The sequence below is a fragment of the Pseudopipra pipra genome, chromosome 1 (assembly GCF_036250125.1).
Source record: "Pseudopipra pipra isolate bDixPip1 chromosome 1, bDixPip1.hap1, whole genome shotgun sequence".
NCBI lineage: Eukaryota > Metazoa > Chordata > Aves > Passeriformes > Pipridae > Pseudopipra > Pseudopipra pipra.
Window position 1 is genome coordinate 107,793,546 of NC_087549.1, and position 25,859 is coordinate 107,819,404.

General features: G+C 40.6%; 1 protein-coding gene across 1 annotated transcript in view; it reads left to right on the forward strand.

The window, feature by feature from the left end:
- Positions 1-23,434, forward strand: part of MATCAP2 (microtubule associated tyrosine carboxypeptidase 2) — a 29,135-nt gene extending 5,701 nt beyond the window's left edge. Inside the window, exons 2-7 of the mRNA XM_064670113.1 lie at positions 1,944-2,626; positions 11,445-11,588; positions 13,736-13,868; positions 15,025-15,330; positions 15,848-15,945; positions 20,276-23,434. Coding sequence (XP_064526183.1) covers positions 1,944-2,626; positions 11,445-11,588; positions 13,736-13,868; positions 15,025-15,330; positions 15,848-15,945; positions 20,276-20,437 — 1,526 coding nt within the window. The 3' untranslated portion in view covers positions 20,438-23,434. The remainder of the gene's footprint in view (positions 1-1,943; positions 2,627-11,444; positions 11,589-13,735; positions 13,869-15,024; positions 15,331-15,847; positions 15,946-20,275) is intronic.
- The last annotated feature ends 2,425 nt before the right edge of the window (positions 23,435-25,859 follow it).

Sequence of the window (25,859 nt, forward strand, 5' to 3'; positions counted from 1 at the left end):
CGTTGTCATGGTGCTTATGTTGGGAGCAAAACCTCGTTTTACTGTGAAAATAAAGCTGAAATTAAACTACCATCAATTTTTTCCCCTTGGAGGCATTTAATGATTTCTTGCTAATGTTCCATTCAGAGTATAATTACTGTATGTAAAGTAATTACGGCTCAGCTATGTATAACTGTCGGATGAAGCTCAAATCCCTTTTGCGGGCTTTAATCAAGCTCCAGCCACATCTCCTCTTCTGTGAATCCTCTCATTTTGTGTGCAGAAGTAGGAAGCATTTCTCTGTGGCACTGTTTATTTGTACCCTTACTTTTGCCTCACCTGATGTTCTAGGATGAACTGGTTGTCAAGAGAAGGGAACGACTGGAACCAGCAAAGCAGTGTCACTTCTCTCTAACAAGCCTGCACAAATGTTAAATGCAGTTTTAATCCTCGCTGATTCTTCCGTGCAGCTGCTCTGCACCAGGGACCTGTCTCCCCCTGAAGGCTGTGCCAGGGGTCAGAGCAAGAAAGGAGGGTTCATTCATTAAAAGAACCTCATTTGCTTCTTGCATTTAGTTAGTTTAAGAAAACACTTGAGAAGAAACACTGTAAAGCCAGCTGTTACTGTACAACAGCTTTGAATAGATGAAATTACGAGTGTTGTCTTAAGTCTTTTGAGGAGCATAACTAGTTGATCTCTCTTCTCTCTCCTCTGTAAATACAGCTTACTGTCTGGGTTAAGACTGAACACGTGAACCTGACATCTTTTAAGCTTATATTACTATTCGTATTGTTGCCGTGGGATTTATGGTGCTGAAAAATCTCCTGGAGCAGTTAATTAGGGGTGAGATAAGAAAGGGTTTATTTTGCCAAGGCTAAAGATGTTACAAGACGCGCGCCCCTGTGCCCGAGAGGTTACATTTTTATAATACCCTCCACCCAATCCCAGATGTGTCCACCCTGTGGCCTTTACTCTGGCCCGCCCCGGGTCCACCCCCTGAAAATGGGTCTGGGGTGCATTTCGGGACCCCCTGTTCATCCCATCTTCATCTCCCTCAGAGCACAAAGGGTACATAGTTACCCAGTTTTTGACCGTGTTCTGTGGTTTAGGCCCTGATATGCTGTTCTGCCAACAATCTAGGCCTTGCCTTGACAAAAGACTAAACATTTCTACTGGATTCGGGAGTAGGACTGATATAGGGAGCATAGAATGGGGTAAGAGGGTTAAGGAATGTGTAAACAAGGGTGCTAGAGGGAAAGGGAAAGGGACAAGGGACAAAGGAGGGAGGGTTGCTGCTTTTAAAATCTACTTATAAAACTTATAATTTAAAATCTACTTATAAAACTTACCAATATTAGAAAAATAAAAAACCATTAGGGGCTTAAAGCATCAGTATGGTGGTGTAAATTGTTCAGAGTGTCTGGCTCATTCCGAAGTTCTCATCCTTTGCTGAGAGTAAATTCTGTGAATCACATTTTGCAGATGAGATCACACCAGACTGCTTATATCACGGCACAGATCCCTGTGGGACTTCACCGTAAATATTGCTCACATACTCCTATACAGTTTCTTATTTTTTTTCTTTATCCATACAGAAAGGCTTCCTTGCATGATAAAGACCAATCGGATTTTTCTCAAAACTAAACATTTGTTAGTGTAATAGTAAACATTCATGAAATCCCACAGAGTCTTGTGTTAAACAACTTAGTTCTAAGCTATTGTGTAGTTGTGCATAGAGATGTAAGATCCAGCTAAACAAGTATCTCATGCTTGCAAGTCCCAGTCTAATTGTTCAAAAGTAATATGCACACTTAATTCTCCCCTATGTCTAGAAGTCAAGATTGTGTTTCATTTATGTTGCAGTTTTGAGTCCTTAAGCTTTGTATTGCTGTGCAAAAAATCAAATTTGTCCTCATCTTTTTCTTTTTTTTTCTTCCCCTCTCCCCCTTCCCCCCAAATGCAGAAAAACTTCACTGGCCTAAGACAGAGCTTTCTAGGAAATCAATCCTGAGTCTGGAAGTAGATAAGCTGAACATTAATAATGAAAACAGCCTCCAGCATCCACCTTCTGGGATCCTTAAGGACATTTTCACGACAGGAACCAGTAGCTACAATGTCCTTCTGCAGAGCAAGGAGGAGAAAAAACACCACGCTCAAAAGCAGTCATCTGCTCACCACAAGAAACACAGGAAAACCTCCAAGTGTTCTACCACCTTGCGAAGCAACGAGCACCGCAAAGTCAAAGCCCCGCTGCCCTTGCTCAGCAGTGGGTGGTACTGCACAAACAGGCAGCCCTCCATCATCGTCACTAGCCCAGTGGCTACCAGTGTGAAGTTTACAAACAGTATTTCAGTTGCAGGGAGCAGCATGGGACTGCCACCTCGACCCAGAAGTAGAACTAAGAGGCATTTTAATCTGACAAAGCCAAAGCAATCCCAGTCCTCAAAAAGCAAGGGAAAAGAAGGCGATGTGTCTGGCCAAAAACTCTGTTTGCTAACTGCAATCAAGCCCTCCAATGTGGAGAAAGAGAAGATTAAATTCTTCAACTCAGATTTCACATACAATCCTCAATTTGAATATGAAAACCCTGCTCTGCCAAATGTGTTAGCTAAGCACAGCCATGCATCTGACAGATTTCTTAAGCAGGTATAGTTACTTTTTTTCCCTCCTGTTCCACTGATTATTTCTTCCTACACCTAGATGGTACTTGGCTTTGTTTGTAGGATGTCATTTCTCCTTATCATCCTCCCCTACTGTTTGAAAAATGCATCAAAGATGAGAATGCAATAGTAAAACTGAAATAAAATATTTTTTATTAAAAAATTAAAGCCTTTCTAGAAGTTACAGTATTTTATAGGATAAAGACACAGTTCCTTATAATTGGGTTTACGTGAAACAGACTTTAAAGCAAGACAGTTTTATAGGCAATGAAGCAGAGTCTAGTACAGGAAAAATGCCTCTGAATAGGCAGAGGAATAAAGCAGCATGGAAACCCTGCCAATCCTCTTGGTGACACAGGGATTGGGAGGGGATAGGAATTATTTGAGGTCATCATTATTGGATAAGCATATGTTGATGTTCCTTGCTTTAATCAACTTTGAAAGAATATGCATATACATTAGACTCAGTCAAGCAGCAGATTCCATTCCAGAGAGAGGTAAAATTTAAAAAGACAAACCCCTCCTTTTTTTTTTTCCCTCTCCATAATATGCAGCCACACTGGTAAGATAGCTACAGACATTCCCAACTGCCTCAGCTTCCTACCTGAGTCACAAAAAGTCCCAAACAACAACAAAAGCCTTGCTTTCAACTTTGACCTAAATGACAAAAACTGGTGCTTATCTATAAAATAGCAGAAGCAGTACTCTTCCCACTTTTGCTATTTTTAAATGGTTTAGAAGGATCTTATTTAAGTCGGACAAGCTTTTCTGAATGGAGAATGTTATGTTTCAAGTGATACTTAACTTGGGAAGACATCCTGCTATTCCATGAGCTTCACTTCTTTGTGATATGAATATTTCACTTAAAAACTCCCAAAATTCCTGGTGAAACGGATACATGAATTAAAGTACCATAGAATCTAAGAACTGATACTCGACTTGTGAACAGAGTGACTTTGTTTTTTCTGAATCCAAGAATGCACAAAAGTGCTCTATACCCATTAAATCTTTGTATTGATGGTCTTGGTCTGCTTTTCCACATTGAAAATATCTGTATATTTTAAAAACTCAGTTTCTTGGGTTTCATTAAAAATTTATTTTCTTTCTGAGAACAGCTGTTCTGTTCTTACAATCCATCTTCCACACTTCTAAACAGCCAACTAAATCATACTGACACCAAATAAAACTGCTCCTTGACTAGAGCTTTTTAACAAGTTTTCCATTGATTTTTATAACAATATTAGCAACACTAATCACAGATTACAACAAATCAACAATAACTAATTTGCCAAACTGAATTTAATACAAATTATCCCTTTCAGTATGGTCTAGCAGAGCCTTAGAAGTTATTTTATGAATGTTCATTTTCTAGATCAAGCTTGTCATTTGTTTACCCTTCTTTTAATAAAAAACCCCTACACCTAAATAATGAATATTTTAATAATGAATAATTCCTCAATATTATTCTGATTTCTAACTCTGCCTTTTTCCCTGTCCATAAAAAGCCTGGGAAAATAAAGTCTTTGTAACAACTTTATAAAAAGCAGTGAAGGATTTAATATTCAATGAAGTATGATACTTCACAAGATTTAGTTTAAGTCACTAGAAAAGCATTTATTCAAAGTTCAGCTCCTAAAAATACTGAACAAAAATATCTCGCCCTTAAAAATTACTAAACCAGCAGCTTTAACACAGCTCCAAGCCCAGCAGGTGTCACTCTCTCTTTTTTATCTACAATTAACTTTAGAAATTTTCATCTCCACGCAAATTTAAATTTAATTTCATGCAAATTCACTATCCAGAAAAAGCAGCATTAATCAAAATTTTAATCCGCAAGTATTGTAGGAGCACTTGCTTTTCCTCATTGCTATTTTTTTTCCACGCAGATTTTACTTGTCAGAAGAAACACGTAGGTATCTTAGAGGAAGTTCAGTTCAGGCAAGATGACTTCAGTTGTGAAAAAGTACTCACAGTATCAAGAATTGGATCTGAATTAAAAACAAAACTGTGTATGGTCATCCTTTTTGCCGCAACGAGGATAAATTCAGTTTTTTATTTTTGGTGTTTGGTTTTTTTATAACAGTTTTGGCTTTTATTTATTGTTGTACTTATTTTAGAAAGCTTTGCTATCTGCAAACAGAATTATTCCCATTTTATTTTACAGAAGGTACTCACTGCAACTTACACATGCTTGCTCTTTTATGAATAAAAGGCTGTAAAACCAGGTTTTTACTGAGAGAATTCACCATTTTTATTGGGGCCTTTTAGGATACTTCAGTGAAACGAGCTCAAAACCTGACATTTGGGAATTTTAGAGGATTTTTAATAATTTCAAAAATATTTTTACCCCCAGCTGTGCATATCCTGCCAGGACACTAAAATAGATTGTGTTTTCTTATTGCCCTTTCTGCTTTTGTGCATATCTATGAAATTGGTTAATATAGCATTACTGCAATATGTCTGGAAGACAAATCACTCTCTGCCCCATTTGTTTGGGTTTTTTAAAGGCAAAGAACACTGTGGTTTTGCAAACCATTAACACAGCAATGCTGGAATGAGGAACACAGAGGCTTATGAGCACTTACTTTGTTCCTGTGCCTCTACTTAAAGATTTTAACCTTGAGCACAGCCCAACAGTTTTATTGATTGACTTTTCACAGGCACAGAGAAAACATTTTTGAGTTATTAATACATTTGAAAAATACTAATTTTAATGTCTTTCTTCTCATATTTTGTTTTGTTTTTTTATTTCTCTCTACTTTATGTTGTTTTCTTCATAACAAGGTTCTTCATGAGTCACACAATATGTGCCTTTAGGGAAGCAAACTTGAGAATAAAAAAAATAGCCTGCAGATTTGCAGCTTTTCACATTGATTGACATAGCTGATATTACAGAAATTAATTCTCTTATTGCTGTGCTTCAAGGTCACTGCAGCAACTGTGTGCTTGAAGCGCTATAAAAGTTTCTTGCTCAAAGTACTTGTCCTTCTTAAGTTTCTTAACACTTTAGGTGTTTGTTATTTTTGCTCAGATGCTAGAGGTGGCAATACTTACTTAGAAGTAATTGTTCCCAGTGTTGCAGAGCAGATGACTTAACTTTGCTGAAACAAAATCAGCAAGTTGCAACTTTAAGTAACCTGTTTCTTTGAATTTACAAGGAGGCGAGAAATCTACTTTTATATACATAATTTTTAAGAAATACAAACAAACAAAAAACTCCCCACTATTTTGTTGAATGAGCAATCTCCCATGAATGAGATGTACATCCTCTTCCCTTGTACTCATAAAAATATAGCAGTTTTGACTTAATAAATAAACCAGTTATACCACATTGCAAGTGTTTGTATGACACACCTTTTAAGGCAATAATACAAGTAGCCTACAATTAGCAAATTTATCAGAAGTTGAAAAATAAGGTTAGGTGGAGCTGGAAGGCTGAACAACATGACATTCAACACTGAGTAATCCTTTGCTATGTCCAAGTGATGTCACAGCTTAGGCATGTTGAAGATTAAAAAACATGACACTGTCTGTAAAGAGCACTTAATTGTGAAATACTTCATTCTTTAGTAGTAACAAATTCCCTCCTTAACTAAGATTTATAGATAAGGCGTGTTAATATATAACACAAATTATATCAGGCCATCCAAGTAGCATAAGTTCCCAGGGTTCAAGACAAACATCTCACTTCCTCTGGAAGAGACCATAGCTCACTTCTGGTGATACTACAAAAGGAGCATAGGTTTATTGCAGAACACAGTCTCATACAAAAACCAAGCAAGTATTAATTTTTAATTCCTTACAAAGTATTTAAAAAGTTTTCCATTAAAAGCATTTCTAACAGCGCTAAATTACTTAAACATGCTCTTTATCCCACTAAGAACAAGCATGCAAAAGAAAAGCCACTGTAAACACTGAATAAAACTCAAAATACTACAGCCTGGGTGGACTAGCATCAAAAACCTGCACTTACCTCCCTCCCCACCTTTCTCTTGACCCAAACAGCCACCAGTTCATGGCTGTTGATTAAAAGTAACAAGTTCAATTTGGTTCCTCTTAGTGTTACACAACCATGCACCTGGGAAGCTTTTTTCCCCAGCAAATAAGCAATTCAGGGAGGAAAGCAATGGTGTCTGCAAGCCTTGTCTGTCTTGTAGATCTCAGCAGAGACTGTGACCCTTTTGTAGCAGAGCTGCTTCTGAATGTAGGATGAGCTGATTTGAATGTAGGGGACTGAGCCCCTTTTCTGACTTGGTCCCCTCAAATGCCTCATGAGCATGTCTTATCAGTACATCCTTCTACAGTACCTCTCAAGTAACTAAGCTACGTTCTGCGCATGGCTGACTTGGGATTCAGAGACCTACTTGGCTGTAAATAATTTGTTTTAAAAAGCCAACATCACCATAACCTAAACCGGGCAGTTAAACAGCCTTGTCTCGCTTTTCTTAGTGCTTCTGTGTCATTGCTTTCTTGAGCATCAGTAGAGTTTGCTGTGCAAGGGGGCTTGCCCTGAGACTGCTGCTTCTTTTGGTACTCTTTGGTAGTGATAAGGGAGGTTGAAGTAGACCTTTAGCTAACTAAGAAAAAAAGAATAGGAATTATTGTTCCTAACCAGTAATGTGGTACAGCCACATAGTTCTTCCTTTCTTCCATTTTTTACCTGTTCATGAGGAGTTTACAATTTTGCCTTATGAACTATGGCAATACCAGTATTTTGCTGGCCCAAAGGCTGGAAAATAAGCTCACAGTTGGATGCTGGAATAGACAGGACCTGGCATGCTGATCTGGATTTTCCCCTTTCCCGGCAAGTTCTTGCAACGCCTGACTGAGTCATCTCACCTTGGAGACAGGTGCAGAACGCCAAATGAAGGGATTGGTGTTGTATTCAGTGCCTGGAAATCAAAAATTTCCCAAAACAGGAACCATCCCCAGCTAAGGTGGTTGTGGCAAGAAGTGTCAAAACCAGCAACAGCACTGGGAATGGGGACTATCTCAGTGCTGGGGCGATCTGCCACTCTCCAGAGATTTATGTGCTGATGGCAGTGTGTGTTTGTGGTGGATCTCCCTATTGTTTCAGTGCTTCCAGAGCCACACCTGCCCACTTGGAAAGAATTATCGAGACCACTTCTGTTTCACTTGAAACAGAGTCAAGAGAGAAGGTATTAGGGGTGAGCATCCTTCTTAGTAATTTTTTGTTATGTGTCCAGCAATAAGGAGGCTTAAGCTTAATGACTTTCTCAGCATGCATGAGTTCAAACTTGTAACATCTCTTTGGACATGGCTGGAATGCCAGGATATGGGTTACTCAGCATGGCACATAAGGTGGAGGAAGCACCCTTCAGTATCCCACCCTTCCCCTTGGAGCTGCAAACTGCATCAGGTTGAGGTAGAAGAGGCCAGAGAGTCTCTGTGCTTCTTCAGTAGGATTTGTCTACAACTTGGACCTCCTGGCTCCCAAACTTGTGCTACCTGCCTTAGCATGGATGTCTCAGCTCCAGGGAGTTTGCTTTTACAGACAGCCAAGCAGAAAGTTTAATGTGTGTTTGGTGTCTGATGCTTATTTTCGCACTGTTTGTTATAGTGAGGTGGTTTTAGAAAATACCTGCACTCTGAGAAATGTAGGAGAGTCCTCTGGGATAACACCACCTATATAATACTGCATCTCATAGTATTAATGTATTTATAAATCAAAGCATCAGAACGGGATTGCTAATAAAGTTTACAAGCCCTTCTGAAACACCCCTGTTGTTATGAACTTTCACATTGAGAAGAAACTGCCCCCTTGCTCTCAAATGGTTTTGGCACTCCTCTGCTTTATCAAACCTGTTCTCATCCACCCCTACTCAACTGTGATCAGCACTCTAGATTTGTCCTACTTTTTTCCAAAATTCTGTAAAATATCTTTGCAATTCTTTGAGCTTACTTTTTATCTTTTGCTACCTTTATTGGCTTTCTTCAGCCTATGAATCTCACTTGCCTGTTCTTCTCCATCCAAAGGCTTTGCTATCACAATGTCAGAAAAGCTTTTTATCATTGTTTGATATGAAACTGAGCTGGGTGTGATGTTTGGTTTGCTGAGAGGCACAATAGGCATAAAAATGTAGTGGCCTTGTTGCCACTTATTTTGGAGAACCCAACAACCACATGATCCTTTGGATATGGCCAAGTGTTGCCTGAGAGAGGAATGCTGGTTCACCTAAGATAGCACTGTTCCTTGGGACCTACCAACAATTCATCTCATGGATGGACCCTTTCCAGCACTCGAGCCAATATCCTGGTCTTGTTTGATTTGCTGGTAGAGAGGTGTAGCCAGAGTGCTAGGTACTTTCTGAAAGATGCCTTAAAGAGTCTTAAAAAAGGAAAGGAACAAATCCTGATGGCTTTTGAAAATAACACCCATCCCTCAGTTCCTGCAGTAAATAACTTTCAGAGAATTGAAAGCCAAACCTTTCCACCTGCAAGATCTACTGTGTTTTAAGTCACATTATTTAAAACATTTGAGAGGAATTGCTGTTCTGTACAACCATACAATTGAAGACAGAAAGACCTATCTCAGAAAGTGAGGGTTCAGGGGACACCACGCAGCACAGCTACTGTGTGTGCTCATTGTGGTATTGTGACGGGGAGAGGCAAAGCCAAACCATTTGCACTGGCTCAGGTGGTGGCAGGGCATTCCTATTTTTACAATATCTCTCTTCAGTTATCCTGATGCCTGATCGTATAATGAAAACTGGGAAGATAATGTGTTCTTTGTCGGTGTCTTTCTTCACAACATCCGCTTCTTACTCCTGAATCAGGTGCAGGGGCACAGCTGCCCAGATGGTCCCGATCCTGGGAACCAGTCAAGTGTCACCAGGGCCCCAGTGGGTCCAGTGCAAGTCTCTGTCAAGCTTGACCTACAGCTGGAGTTAGCATGGTGGCGAGGGAGTTTTGGCCGTGCAGGAGGCAGTGAAAGGAAACATGGTTCATGTAACAAGACTGGGTGGCTTTATGGTGAGCCTGTTTCTACCAGAGCCATTCTCATGAGGCCATGCACGCTGACCAAGGTCTGTGAGTAACTTATTGCGGTGCTGCTGGGCTGTCCCTGAAGAACTGGTGTATAGATTTTAAATAACCAGTAGCAGGTTTCTGTTTATCCCTCACTTTCCTTTTTGCTATTAGCACTCTCCAGCATATGCCCCGTGCTCCCATATAAATAAAGCCTTATTGTGGAGGCTCAGGTGCAGTGGGGACAGAGATCGCAGCATTGAGACACAGTAGGTAGATTCTCTGCTTCCATATTGCTTAACCCTCCAAAAATAAAGCCTTCTTTAAAAAAACAGAGAGAGTTAGCTTAATCTGTGCTAAGGTAGCAAATTATGCCCTTTCTTCATTCTTGAAAAAGCAACTCAGATCTGACCAGATGGTCCTTCGAATTTAATAGCATGTAAAAGTGGCAGACAAAGAAATGCTGAATATTAGGTGCAGTATTTCTTTGGCATTCAGGTAAGTGATATTTCTCTTATCAAAGAGCTAGTGGGCTTTAAGAGTGTGTTGAGCTGTCATTTATGGGTTTCAACAGCAATTACTCAGGGTTGCTTAGTTTCAACTTGAAAAAAACTAGAGTAGGATTGTTAGTAGCTGTGAGAGATAAAAGATTAATCCAATTTTTGTGGACAATTGTCAGTCTGACAATGTCAGAATTACACAGCTGGAAACAAGCATTTTACCAGCTTCATGCATAGATATAAGTGTATAATGTAAAAACAGATTCAGGCTGAAAGATTTCCACCTTCATTGTGAGTGGTATTTTCTTAGAAAGAGTGTTAGTTTTTTAAGGTAGTAATTTTAAGGCTTCTGTTATCAAATCTATGAAAAAATGCTATTCTCTGTAGCTGGACTGTTGCTGGGAAAGAGGTTATTCCAAGCCACATTTTCCTTTAAGGGTGTGAAATGGCTTACTGGAAAGCAGATTACTGGGGATGAGCATTTCACACCCCACCAGTAACATCTTCAACATGCAGAGTTCAGATAGTGTTATGGGCATCATGCTGAGCTTTCCACCCTACAAGGGTCTGGTTCTACCAGCAATACATAAGAGAATTGTTGATACCACTCTGTTTGTCTAGTGAAACATGCCTCCTTCATTTTGGGGGGCAATAAAGATGTATCATGGTTTAAATGAAAATTTTAAATGAAAGTTCTGTAAATAAAATTCCTAAATAAAATTCCTCTCTCTCCTCCTTTCTGAAACAGACACCTATGGTACAGAGGATTTCATTGTAAAGAGACATTTTTGGTTGAAATATTATCATTAAAATTCTAGTTAAACATCTGCTTAATCATGGATCAGTGTTTCTAAATTAGAAAATACCAAGAAATGAAGCAAGATGACAGTAATAGTTGATCTTTCTAAAATTCTTTGGAAAACCATAAAAAGAAACATGCTGACGAACTGCAAATATCCTGTTCTATCTTGTTTTACAAGGCAGTTGTACAACATTCCCAAAATTAAAGAGAAAATGGGTATTATTTCACTAGACTGATAATTATGATGTGTGTGGGTCTAAGATGATTTGATCAGAATCTTTTGTTAGTATTTTGGCATTGATGTACATCTGAAGCTGGTATAACTTCATTGCAGAGTGTGTCAGCCTGTATTAAATGAGTACAGCTTGATAGTGACTGTCAACGAGTTAAGAAAAGAAGAAAGATTTTAAAATTAAAAAAAAAAGAGAGACAGAGAGGGAAAGAAAGAATATGCATGCCAATCTGACATGGGGATCTTACTGCACTGATATTTGCTATGCTTTTGTATTTTATAGTCCATCAACATTATGGAGCGAACATTGCAGAAATATGGAAGCTATGAAAAATTTGAACAGGCCACTGGAGGCAGCTTGCTGACCAAAAGTCGCATCTGGAATCGTGTCAGGAAATACATGGTGAAAGAAGGCTGTCTTGGTGAGGTAAGTCATACACTGGATCAGGAAAGAAACATTTATGTAGACCTTAGACGTTACACATGGATAGACCCCAGAGACCATCTGGGAGGCCTTTCCTCCATAATTACAAGAATATTCCTTACATCATATTTTTCTCATGGCTATACCCACTCTAACGTTTGAACAATTGAAATGATGCAAATTCCTTATGAATGCTTCAGCCATCTCTCTGGGCCTATTTCCTGATTCATATATGCTTGTTCTTAAATTCACCTCTTTTGGGAGTACCCAGGAACGACACCCTTCCTTCCCTCCTTTTTTCAGCTGCTTGGAGACTAGCACATTTCCATTTATTCATCAGTTCTGCCATCCGTTCTCTTGTATCAAATTATTTACACCAAAGGAAAGAGTTAAGAAAAGGCCAAGAAAAATAAGCACCAGCCCAAGAGACTGATTTATAAGAAGTAACACAAATGAAAGTGACATAAGTGAATAAAAATGTCTGAAAGAGGTTGGCTTGTTGAGTTGGTTTGAGTGCTGTTTTTTCCTGGATTTAAACGTCTAATTTTTTAGAGCCCTTTGCAAAAAACTTATTTCCCATATTCAGGATTTAAAAAGACCAGTTTGATGGAGTTACATTGAATTGCTTGGAAAAGTCAAATGAAATTGAATGTTTAAAAAGAGAACTATTCCAAATGAAATCACCAGCTGACACAGTCTAAGACTTGGGTGAGGTCACTGGCAATGAGCAAGAGGAGTCTGGAATGGGAGATCAAGAGACAAAAATTAGTTTCCCAGAAACTAGGTTTAATTGGTAAATATAATATTATTAGGAGAAACTGTTAAACTCATCACACAGTTTTGTGAGACTATGATCTGACACTCATAACCAGACCTTACCTGTGTTTCTAAGAGTTAATAAATGACAGTTTAGACCAAGCATAAAAAAATTATATGTTTGGTCTTTGCTGTGCTTTTATCTCCCTTTGCATTCAGTTTTGGCTTGGTTTGACTTCATGGAAGCAGGATCCTGCATGCTCATCCAGCAACCCATGTCCTTCTTAATGAAATGCTTTACTTTTTCTGCAAAAATAAAGTTAATACAGCACGTTTAGTATGGTCTAAAATATTATGAAAATACTCTTGCCAGCTGAAGAGATGTTAATAAAGCTAAGTGGTACCTGTGCTTTAAATCTAAATGCTTTGGGATTTACCTATTTTTTCTGCCTTTTAAATATAAGTTTTATACGACTGACTGTTTGCTGTTGAAGTTGAAGCTGAATGATGAGTTTTGAATACAGGGAAGTGTCATGTTAATGCCTTTGATCCTTGGGTCCTTTTTCTTTGATACTAAAAAAGTCATCTTTCTTTTAAGTACTCTCCCTTGTACTCTTCTGAGCTGTACTGTTTCTTTAGGCTTTACATGAAGAGGGAAAGGTGCTTAGTCTTCAACAAAGCGAGTTTCCCTTCTCCCTCTCAGTCACTTGTTTAAAAAGGCTTTTTGAAGTCAAATAACAAAATATATAAATATGCATTAATTTCCTTCTCTGGCAGTTTTTGTCTTGATGACCAGTTTTCCAAGAGAAAACAGGAAAGCAAGAACTATATTCCTGTATAAACCAAAATGAAACAATACCAGCATTTTCATAATATTTCAAGTCCTCATCATGTAACAGGAAACAGAGTACACAGTGCTTCCTCCTCCCATTCATATGGCTTTAGAACTGCAACTGAAAAGGTTTCATACAGTTAGATATACAGATACCAAAACAATTTATGTGTATTTACCTAGTATTTTTCAGTTCTCAGTAATTCTAAGATAATTAGACACGGTTCAAAAAATGGAATTTTGTCTAATTTACTCTGCATTTAGTTGCTCCCTGACCCTTGAATCTAGTCACTGTTACTGTATTAAATTTTGCAGTCTCCTGTCTGTCTATCTTAACCCTCTTGCTGAATCCCACTGAAGCCTGAGGTTTTGTCAGCAGCACAGGTGAGTAGGATAAACTCAGTGGAGTCAGAAGGGTCTCTCACAGGTGATTGCTGGCAGCAAGGAAGAGTTGTGAAGGGCAAGGGACCAAAGAGAAATGAAATAATGGAAGGACCAAAGGAAAAAGCAAGAACAAGAGTGAGAAGAGAGCTCTCTGCTACCTGAACTCTCTCCTCTTCAGATTGTGGTCCATCTCACGGAGGACCTGCTATCCCGAGCCTCAATGACAGTGGTGAATGGCCGCCCCACTCTCACTATCAATATCTCCACTGCACGAGAGCACTGGCTGGAAGGGATGCTGAGACACGAAATTGGTATGAGCGTGACGTCAGTTCTTCAGGCAAAGGGGAGTACTTGCATGCACTCTTAATTATTTCACAATGATGGGCCAGGCACTATATATATAGAACCTGTGCTTTAGGTGTGCTAAAGGGAAGGAGAAACCTTTTTATCAATGCAGCATGCAGTAAAAGAATTCCTAGGGTTTATGTACGTTAGCATTTTAGGTCAGATCCAGAGTGAGCTCTTGAAGGAAGTCTACCAGCTAGTCCCACTTACTGCACTGAGGTTCACGTGCCAAAGGAATCTTGGAGCAGGCAAAGTGTAATCCTTTCAGATAATGCTAGTCCAGAGGCTATGCTCCAGGGCATACCTTGTGTGCTGTCACTGCTCAGGGACATTTTACTCATGAGAGCAATTTAGAGATACTTTGGAGTTAAAAAAAAAAAAGGAAATGAAAATAGTTTGACCTTTCAACCTCAGCTCCAGCCATTTCACTTTAAAAATCTATGTTTGTTACATTGCATTGCTTGCAAATGTAGGCAATGCTTTAGGCAGAAAGAATTTACCCAGCAACCCCTAAACTGCTGTAAGATTGCCTTGGTTTTGCATTACACAAGGTGGGCCCAGCCCTGTGGAAAATTCCTGCAAAATTTTCAGTGCATCTGTTTTAATTAAGGACATCTAAAATGCATTAACTTGGCTAGTGCCTGAATATCAACTGAAGAATAAGCCTTGAACCACAGTTACTCACACTGTAAGGGGACACAGCATCTTCCAAGGCTGTCATAGGGCTGTTTAATCACCTTCAGGAGGCAGCATTTCTGCCCCCTTACTTTGATTTTCCTTCCTTCTTGTCATTACAATGCCTAGCCTATGCCAGAGATATTCAGCATGTAAGACACTTTTGAAAATTCCTTTTCACAGATTTGGAAAGTCAAGTCTTCCTGATAGTTGTATTCCTTAGGCATTTTCAGAAGTCTCACTTGCAGGCAGCAGGTGAATATTTGCATTGTGTATCTATCTCTGACAAAATTCTCTGTTGCAGACAAGGCTAAAGGTGTCACTTTCCCCAGTTCCCAGTCCTACCTGCTCAGAGTTCTGAAATGGGCGTCTCCTTATATATCTTATAATTTTTTGTTAATCATTCGATGCTACCATTCTAAGTGCCATAATCCTTCTTCTTTTCAGGAACTCATTATTTTCGTGGTTTTAACAACAACAGCCAGCCTTGGTGCAACCGGAATGGACGTAGAAAACATGGGTTAAAACCAATCAACCCTACAGAAGAGGGGCTGGCGAGCATTCACAGTGTACTGTTCCGCAAAGACCCTTTTCTTTGGAGAGCTGCCCTGCTCTACTACACAGTGTATCAAGCCAGCCAAATGTCCTTCAGTCGGCTTTTCCAGGACGTGGGAAAATTTGTCAAAGACCCCAGTACTAGATGGGATTACTGCGTACGAGCCAAGAGAGGGTGGACTGACACATCACAACCAGGTGGGTTGCCTATTATTTGTCTTCTCTTTTTTGTACTTCAGGGAGGTTTTCAGGACATGCACAGAGCTCCTTCATCATGTCACACGGTAAAACTTTTGCAAAACGGAGAAATGGGACTCCACACTTTCTGAGGTGTCAGGAATTTCACTATGGAAAACAAGGCTGAAAATGCATGTGTGAGACTTTCAAGCTGAATCAGTAAAGGATTTTTTTTTGTTGGAAGTGGAATGTAAATACAAAACTGTGAAAAAGTCCATACTCACAGCTTGACTTGCCCTTTCATATTTATTATGAGAGATGCAATGTTGCAGTGGTTATTCACAGACACTATCGTCTGTGTTTGATTTCTTTCTCTGGCTAGTGGGTTTTACCTTCTTGTTAGTTTTTGGAAAGGTTTTTCAAGTCAGGGGTATAAATGTCTAGTTTTTAAAAATAAAACTGTTCTGCTCATAATGGCTTCTGAGAACATGCCTTGGCCAAACCTTGATAGAGTGCAATGTATCTCCTTTCCTTTCAGGCTGTTTCAATAAGGATCAGGTGTACTTGGATGGCATCCTCCGAATCCTGAGATACAGGGAGTCCATTGATTTCTATCTTCTGACAGCCCTTGGAAAGGTGAGCAGACTGATTATGCCCAAAGGCTACAGTTTTACCATTTCAGCAAGCCTGCCTGCAACAAGCTCTGAGTCATCCTGCTCTCTTTTACTTTGATCTGGAAATCTCAGCTCTGTACAGCACTTTGAATTACGCTGTGCAAGTTGCAAATATTTTGAGGTCCTAGAAACTTCTACCAGATTCTCCTCATTCCTTGCTTATGGTTTTATCTACTCAATTAAGAATTTATGGTTATATTTCTCAGACTTTCCTCCCTTTATGGAGTACTACCTGACTTGTAGCACAACAGACTGGCTTGGCCAAGCAGGACAGGTACTAGATAAGGTGATAGCCCTAGCAGGAAACAAAATTAACCATTTGATTCTAGCACATCCCCTTCTACCACAAAGAATTTTTCATCTCAAATTTCTCTCACTGGTGGCACCTGTTTTTCAAATATCAGTGTGGGGTTTTTTTCCCTAGAATGCATGGTATTTCTACATTCACAGAACATATTTTATGTCCATTCTATGTCACAGCTTGTTTGTTCTGAAAATCATCCTAAGAAGTGCAGAAATTTTGTCACACTTCTTGAACCAAATCCTTGGGTTGCTAAGTTTCCACAGTTCATAAAGCAGGGTTCATACTCATATAAACTGGGAGTCAAATGGACATTAAGCTTGCATTTAGAGCTGGTATACCAACATTTCTGCCTACTTGGCAATAAATGGGTGGTAAAGGGAAGGAGCATATTATGACAGAGGATTTTGGTCCACATTTAAGTTTTGCCTTTACTGTCAGAAACATCCATATTGATAAGCAAGAGCTATTTAGGTAAATGAGCCAAGTTAGAAAGCTCTGAAAATAAAATTGCACTGTCAGATAAGTCTTTATTCTCTGAAATTTCCTTGTGCTTTAAGCCTGCTTAACTCCACACAGCTTCTGCCTGCAACTCTACTGAACACACACTGTTTCTGTGCTGCTTCATGCTTGTCTCTCTTCAGGGAGTCTGGAGGATTGTTAGGCCACTCTAAAAACGTAATGTCATTCCTTATATAATTACAGATTCCACTATGATCCACATTGCATGGCATCCACATTAGGGTCTACAAGCAATTTAATTCTAGCAGTATGATAATTTATAAGTGCTTGACTTTACAACTTCTAAAATCAAGGGATCATAAAGTCTATTCTGAATGTTTTTGCAGCAGACATCTTCTGCAGTCAAACTGGAAAGCTGTGTATAAGAGCAGTGCCTACTCTCAGGATCACAGATCAGTCGAGGTCTGCAGAGACCTCTCAATATCATCTAGTCCAACTCCCATGCTTAAGCAGGGTCAGCTAGAGCAGTTTGCACTGGACCATGTCCAGCTGGGCCTTGAATATCTCTACTGATGGTGACTCCACAACCCCTCTGAGTGGCCTGTGCCAGTGTTTTACCACCCTCACCATACAAAAGTGTTTTGTGTTCCAATGGAATTTTGTGCATTTTAACTGGTGCCCATTGCCTCTTGCCCTGCCAGCGGGTAGCCCAATGCCCATGTTGTCAGGTGTTTATACACACAAAGATGCTCCTGAGCTTTCTTTTCTCCAGGCTGAACAGTTCCAGCTCTCTCAGCCTTTCCTCATAGGAGAGATGCTCCAGTGCCTTAATCACCTTAGTGACTCTTCACTGGGCCCATTCCAGTATCTCCATATACTCTCAGAAAAGACGAGTTCTGTGAGCACAGAGAAGTATGAAACTTGCACTCAGATATAGCCTGTGGTTATTACAAGTTTATCACAACTTTGAAGGGGGATTTATTTGGTTTTTTAGGGTGGAATAGGATTGGGTTGTTCCAAAGGGAGTGTTAAGCTTGGCTGGCACATCTTCAGGTTAGAATGAAAAGCACAGGATTTAAACACAGGGAAGCCCAGCATTTAGTGGGAAAACTTTCACTGCCTTTTCAAGTTTCTCAGTGTTGTATTGTAACAAGTGAGCTCATCTTTCTCAGCTTGTCTTCCTTGGGCATATTTCCATTGCAAATAAAATAAAGGTGTGAACGTAATAGGAAACGGAAGCAGTCCACTGTACTGCTGACAGTGAATTGCTTCTGTGCTTTAGTAGGTAGTGTGAGTGTGTTCAGGACAGAGCCACGCTCAAGTTTCTGTGTCTTCTGTTCTCCTCCAAGTGCTATAGAGATCTGCCTGATGGAGGCAGCTGTGCCTTCCTGAGGCTCCTGACGTTACTTACAGTGTAGAAGAACGCGATGTGTGGAAACAGGACACATGCAAGCTGTTCAACATCCCTAGAAGTGACTAAGGGAAAAACCTGAAGCCTGAGAAAAGATGTTTTTTTAAAGGAGCTGTTTTAAAACTTTGCAGGAAAGAATCGAATACGGGAAGCACTGCAAACCATTCATGTGGCAAACGTGTGCAAGTAATACTGAGGAGAAATAGAATGCAGATCTTGGGTGCATTTCAGTATAACATAACTACCAGAGTTTTAAAAAGCAAAAGCAGCAAAATATCACCTACTATTGTGTTACCCAAGAAACACATGAACACATTACAAAAAGCATAGGTTGTAGCCTAAGTCTTTTTTATCTAGCACAATGGGTTTAATTACATGTGGTGAGGAAGACAACTTGTTTCTGCAATAGGATGAGATTATGTTTTTGAGCTTCTCAGGATGTCAACTTTTGTCATTTTTTAGCAATTCAAGAACTGGGGAAATACATCCCATCCAAACTATACCTCAGATCACAGATCATGTTTCTTCCTTGCAGCAGTAACAGAAACCCCTGAACATAAATATGAGGAGGAAAAGAGGTAGAATTTAATATCTCGTTTGGTACTGTTCTCAGTTCTCCAGAGGAGATGGTATGATTTTGTATGGCTTCTCTGTATCCACTTCTAAACAGGTTAGTCAGGTGTAATGCCACACCATCTTCAAACAGCAGTATCTTAGTGACTTGGGTAAGCCTGGGCATGGGTGTATGTTTGTTTTTTCAACTGGGATGCATCTTGTCATTGCAACTAGAAATGCACACACATGTATTCAGGTGCAAATTCCTTCTCTTTGCAGACTTTGTTCCCATTATCATCAGTGAGATGCACCTGTCCCCACGAATCAGGTTTATCAATCTGGATTCTAATGTCCTGTCTTTCCAGAGAGCCCTTCCATGCCCCTTACACATTGGTGAATCCCTCATGCTCACTTTAATCTTTTCTGAATAGAAACCATCACCTGCTAAGAAGGCAGGCTGTTTCCAGGAAACCCAGATGGCACAGTGCTCAGCTCCTTAGAAATGTGGGGTAAAGAGGTTGGAAGGAGCAGGCTCCACTCTTAAGCCACTTGGCACAAACCTCCTATGATGAAATAGGACTTGCCAGTTAGTAAGCACAGCTAGGCTGGTGGGTTTTGCCAGTACATATGCTTCTGTCCTTAGGATGCCCAGAACACACAGCTTGTAGACAAAGCAGCAACCACACAAATTTCATCACACTGGATAGCTGCCCAAGGAGTCCTGTTCTGTGCTGGCAGGGCAGCTTGTGGAGAGCCAAAGCATCTGTCTGTTCTGGACCATCGTTCACAGCATCTTGAGCTACCATGACTTTAATCCTAGCTTGTAGAATCATAAGACTATGAAGAAAAAAATATCAGTTTTCATTACAAAAAAAGGGTATTTGGCCCTGTAGTAGCCGGAAAATGTTTGAGAGTTTGACACTTACACTCAGTAAGCTCTGATGCCAAGAGGCAAACTCAGTCTCCACCCTGCAATTGAATGGGGAAAACAAAAAACTAAAATTGGATGTTTAAGTGTTCTTCATGCTTTTGTTAGTTACTAGAAGTGCATTTTAATTTAACTTTACATAAGCACATTTGGTAGTGAAAATGAAAACATCAGAGTTCAGGTCAGCTGGCACCATGCCTTTCCCAAAGCCTCCTTCTTGTGCCATGCCTGTCCTGCACTTTCTTTCTAGTTCCTTAGTCTTTGGCACAGTGTTTTTTCCATTCTCATGTCAATTTTTCCACCTCTTTGAGGAGTGACTCCAGGACTCACACGCGCTCCATCCTTTCCCTCTCTATTCCTGCAGCTGCTGTAGATCATTCTCATTCAGGTTCTTATGAGTCTGGTTACGGATTGAATCAAAAACAGAATCAGGAATTATGCAGGCATTTGCTAAAATTACACTTTTTTGCATCTTCCACTGAAGCAAACACAGTTAGTCCTGTTTTCAAAGGTTTCTTCAAGATTTTAAACTCCCCTGCTCTGAATTATTTTCTCATTTACAAGAGAGAATTTAGAGCAGCAGCAGAGAAGTAACAGGACTATACTACTAAACTAACCCGTGTCCTTCCTTACAGATCTCATATGAGGATGTGGATCGCCTGAAAGGATTAGCTGTGATTGAGAACATGAGGGTGCCCCACTTTTTGCAAGACCATGCCCGGTATATGGAGCACTTGGAAAAGATCATGGAAGTCAATGAACTGACCGATGAGGAGCTCCAGGATCTCATAAATTAACAGTAGTAGCCCACCTTTCACTTACATTGTGAGGAGGTAGAACCGATCTTCCCTGACCTTGCAAAAATGGACTTGCGAGGAGTGGAAGGGAAGGGTGGCCAGAATATGTGGAATTCAGGAAAAGCTCTGTTATGTTCCTTTTGCATCGTGATTGTATACTGATTAGTTTTTAAAGGGATTGTGCATTTTTTTTTAAATTTGGCTTAGAAATTCCTCTGCAGTGATCTGTCCAATCATTTATTCTGTTTTGTATGCTAGGTATAGTGTTTGGTGCTGTCTCTTGTAATATACTGTCTTTTCCCACCCAGGTTTAGAGGTGGAAGAAAGGAGAAGGAAGAGAAATTCCCCTTTAGTTCACTTGTGTTTGCCTTATCTTTGGTCATAGCCTTCACAGTTCATAGAACAACCTACAACAGTTCTATTGCTGCATTGTTGTCTGCATAACTTTCCCATTTAGTCATCATTGCAATGAAAACAGAAAGTTTAAAAACGGTGCACAGAAGCAGGTCTTTGTGCCACAGGATCAGAGCTCTGTAATGTTATAAAACAATTTGGAGTTTTTTTGGTGAGAGAATAAGCATTTTAAAAAGAGAAAAAAGATAGGTATTGCTGTTTCAATGACTGTAAGCAGGTAGCAAAGTTATTTCCCTTTATTCCCTCAAAAAGATACACTGTTCCACATCTTTATCTGTAAAGTAGTGTTTCAGGAAGCTAAATTCTGGAAAGGGTCTGCCTCCTCTGAGGACAAGCATAGCATGTCTAGGAAGTTCAACATGGGAGTGTTTTGGAAGAAGAATCAAGCAGAACTGTGATTTCATGACTTATGTGTTCTAAATAAATTCAGGAACACAGGGCCATGTTTCAGGACGGTGGGCAACATTTACTTTTTCTCTGGGTCACCTGAGCCTACAGAGGATCAATTCGTATTTTTGAGCAGTACCTCCATGCTACAGCAAGCTTGAGCTTGCAGAGCTTGTTCAAGAAACAAGATGTGACAGGGGGAGGAAAAGAAGACTCATAAGTGCCCTATTCCTGTGTTCCAACAGAAGTGCTGCACCACTCTGAAGCAACTTTACCTCTGTGTTAACTCTCGGTGCTATATCCAGGACCAAGAAGAGAAAGCTCCTTACTGTAAGGCTTTCTCTAGTCACATGATAAATAGCTTAGATGATGCAGGAGGACTTACTACATAAACTACATTTTCTGATTCCAGAGTATTATGGAATTGTCAAGGCAAATTGAGTTTTGCACCTCTAAGTATTCTGACAAAGGGTTTTGTTTCAGTAGACAGAATTTTACCAGGGCTCCTCTCAATTCCCAGGAAGCAGCTGTGGGAGGAGAGGCTGGGCAGGAACTACTGGGAGCCTTGGACAGGGCTTCTGCCCTTTTTTCCCTTCTGCCTTGGCTCACTGGTAAGAGGTCTGGCATGGGATAAGGTGAGCAGATGGATCCAAGGTTTCCTCTGTGCCACATTTGCATGGACCTGAGCCATGGCATCCTGTTCTTTAAAGAAACAAATGGAATAACCCTCCTGTCTTATTTTACACCCAGGACATTACCAGCCATGACAGTAAAGTCTCGAGAACACATTTTCTGATTTATAGGAAAATCTGTGAGGAAAAGCTCTCAGTTGGCTAAGAGGTCTGAAGGTTTATGAATAATCCTGTAAAGGTAGCTGCCTTTCAGATACTATTGCAGGTGTGTTTGTAGTGGCTGGCTGGCTGACTGCTGCAAAAAAAGAAAATGCATTCAATGATCATAGATTTACTAAATTTAGTTATTTTCAAGTCAGGGCTCAAGAACTGCTTGCAGCAGCCTTAATTTTGTGTTGTCAGTATTGTTCAGCAGCTGAAAGCCTTTCAGCCTCTGTATTCTGAAATAAAAGCCCTATTTTCTCTCTTCCTCTCCTTCAGGCTGTCTAGTTTGATCACTGGTGACTTCGCCTGCCCAGCTTTGTTTTAGAGCTGTGCAGAGTAGAAACTGTGTTGCAGCAGCCTGACAGGACCCATTAGCACACCCACCTGCTCCAGGTTTTGGCTCCTTTGCCAGAAACAGCAAGAAAGCCCCACGTGGCTGAAGTTGAGCCAAAGATTGCAGTCAAAAGCTGTCTTTGGAGTAAACTGGGCAGAGATGATTTGAGCTACACCATGGAAGAATCTGGCTCACTTTTCTGACCCAGAGTTATGCAAAAGAGACAGTCCTTTATGAAAGGGACAATTTTGAACTGATTTTATTCTTACAGGAAAGATCCCTGCCTTCCTCCAGTGACTTCTACATAAGCAAAGTGCTTTTCCTCCTCCTGCAGTAGCAGTGTCTTATAATCTAAGTGCACATGCATACTGTGTTCTCAAAACCAGGAGGCTGTACTAGTCACCCTACTTTGCCACAAAATGCCATTCCTACAGCCCTTTGTCCAACAGCCACTTGACTCCTTTACCACTCTGTAGCCCTGAACACTACTACAGGCCTTTTTTGCTTTACTTGAAGACTGGCATCATCTTTCTTTCAAAGCAGTGGGTGCCATTAAACTTCCATTCTTCATTTTTCTAGAAATAGATTTGCCTGGTGCAAGTTTGAAGTCTGGAAGTGGTCAAGATCAATATGTAGCAATAGGTGAAGCTGTCAGCTTCTGTTTTCAGCATCAGATTTGTAGTTACTCCTTTGTAAAAGTGTTTCAAATTTTGAAGTGTAGCTTTTGTAAATTTTTCTGAATTTTTGTTTTTCACTGTGAAGAGGCTGGTTACTAAGTTGTGATACCGGAGTTCTGTGATAGAGTGTGTGGACAGCAGTGCACGAGAGCTCATGTCACTATATAGTTCCATGATGTCAGTGATGTGTCGACAGCCTTTCCTAGAGGTCTGGCTTGGTTGCTTTGCTGTGTATCTACATTATTCCTGTAGAGAAACCTGGTCAACATTGGAAAAGCCTCTCAGTTTCACCATACCAATTTTAAAAGGCATTTTATACAACTTTTACAAATAAAGAAAAATGAAAGAATGACTGAGAGATAAGAGTACTGAAGTGTTATATTGTGTTGTGTGAGAGTGTTACCCTCTTCCAATGGCCTCGGCTGTATGGCAAGTTGGACATTCCAAGCTGTGCATGGAAGAGGTGCCTTTCTGTTCATTTAAAAGTGTCTTAATAATATTCATAATATATTAACACCATTTTTTTTCAGTGTGCAGTTTAAAATGAGATCGGGTATCTTTACTATAGACAAGGGAGAATCTGTTTTGGCTTTGCTGAACAATTACAGACTTCTCACAACTGAAAGTCTATATTAGATTAAATCCAGAAAATCTGAATATTGAATTTTAAACCCATTCATTTACATTGATTCAATAATGAAAAGATGTCATCAGAATTATCTTTCAAGGCATAGCCATAACCTTCCCATTAAAATTGTCTAAATTAATTTCTTATGGTGCTGCTGAAATATTTTGTATCTTCCCAAATCATATAGTGCCTCTTAGACATTTTAAGCGTCTTCTCCTGAGGTTTCTAAGGACCAACAGGGTGAAGTACAGCATTATTTCAGCTCTTTGGATAACGAAGAAATTGAGGCTGAAGTTAGAACTACACTGGCCAGCATGTGAAGCAGGAAAAAACATAGAGACCACACAGATAGGGCTTACATGAGTGAGAAGGATTGGGTTGAATAAACAGGGTTTTGAAAAGAAAAAAATTACTAACAAAACTCAGTGGTGGGAGAAATGCAACCAGTGGATGGGAGTGGCTGGCTCCAGGCCACAGCACACTGGTCGTGCTGCCGGGCAGACACCTCCCTGCGGGGACCTTCTCCACTGGCACATGTGATGCTGGGGGGCTTTGGAGAAAAAGCAGAGGGCACATGCCAACACCAACACCCTGCACAGCTACTCTGATACAGCAGAGCTGGGCTCATGTCCAGGTCCTGACCCAGCGATGCCCAGAAAATGGTGCTTGGAAGGTCTCACGTATACACATCAGGGCCTGATTTCAATCCTTTGCCGCATCCCAAACAAGAGACTTGTCAGGCTGTTTCCTCCAGCTTACTGGCTTATTTCTCCTATTTGACTTTTGTCCTGGACTCTAGCACTCATCCCTCAGGCTGTGTTTTTTTAATCTTAGCCCTTCACCTTCCTTCTTGTATATCCTGAAGGAATACATTCACTACCAAATCATGCAGCTCTCAGCCTAGAAAGTAAGTCAATTTACTCCCATCCACCAAAAAATCCACAGGTGATCTGTGAGTCTACCTCTTCCCCTTCCTCTCCTCCCTTTACTATTGTAAAGCTGAGGTCCTCTGTAATTCTGATTTTCCTTTCCAGATTTCAGCAAAGAAGCTTTTCCAGGTTAGGGCAAGATTTATCACCAAGCACATAGGATTATGTGGAGAAGCCTCCAGCTGTTGATTCACTCCACCATCTGCTCCCTCATCTCCATCCCTCTGTCTTTCCCAGCCTCTCAGTCCCAGACTCTTCCAGCTCTCAGCATCCTTGGTCAGACATTTCTCCACCCTTCTCCTTAGGACCCTCCATGTTGCAGCTATGTCCTAGACATGAATCACTTCAGGGAACCCCCATGCCATTCTCGCCTGTTTGTTGCCATGCTCCTGCTATCCCCTTACTCCCCATTTGCAATCTCTCACGTATCTCCTCTACTCGCCCTGATTCTTTGAGGCTCCTGCACAGGTCCTCAGCTGTAGCAAGACCAAAAAAAAAACCTTTTCCTTCTGTTTTGAAGCGAAAAAGGTGGTTAAGTGTAGCTCTGCTCGCACATTTCCAGTCTGGAACCCTGACAGTTACATCACTACCTTCCTGCTGCAGAGAGAAAGGAGCTACTGCGGGTCCCCAGCCTGCTGGGACAGGCTGATTTCTGAGCGTAAAGCAAAGCATGCTGCTACAAGCAGGGGTACAACTCTCCCTACCCCAGAGGTGACAGACAGGGAAAAGCACTGTGTGTATCAGCTGACCAGTACTGCCACCCTTTGGGTCTCCACATATGCCTCCATACATCCCCCCAGGCACAGGTCAGAAGGCAGGGAGGAAACCTAGCAAAAATGCATCTCCCTCCAGCACCTTCTTGACCCAAGGGAGCACTTGGGTGGATGAGGACAGGGTGAGAGGTCCCTTTAAAGCAGCTGGGAAAGCCTCATGTGCAAAGAGGAGGAGTGACAGGACCACAAAATTGCTAGGAACAGGAGTAATAGTCCTACAGTTGAGGGAATCAGGTTAAGGTGCCCCCAAATAAGACTATGCAAGAGAACTGAGGTGCCCAGCCAGGCACACATGTGAGTGATCTTCGTGGGAGCAGGTTAACTTCAAGCAATAGGAACAGGAGGAGGTAAAGTAACCATCTAGCTGTAAGGCAGTCCCTCTCATCTACCACTGTGCCAAGCGATTAAGGAGGTCTCAAGCAATGGTCTGGAGAAGGAAGAGCT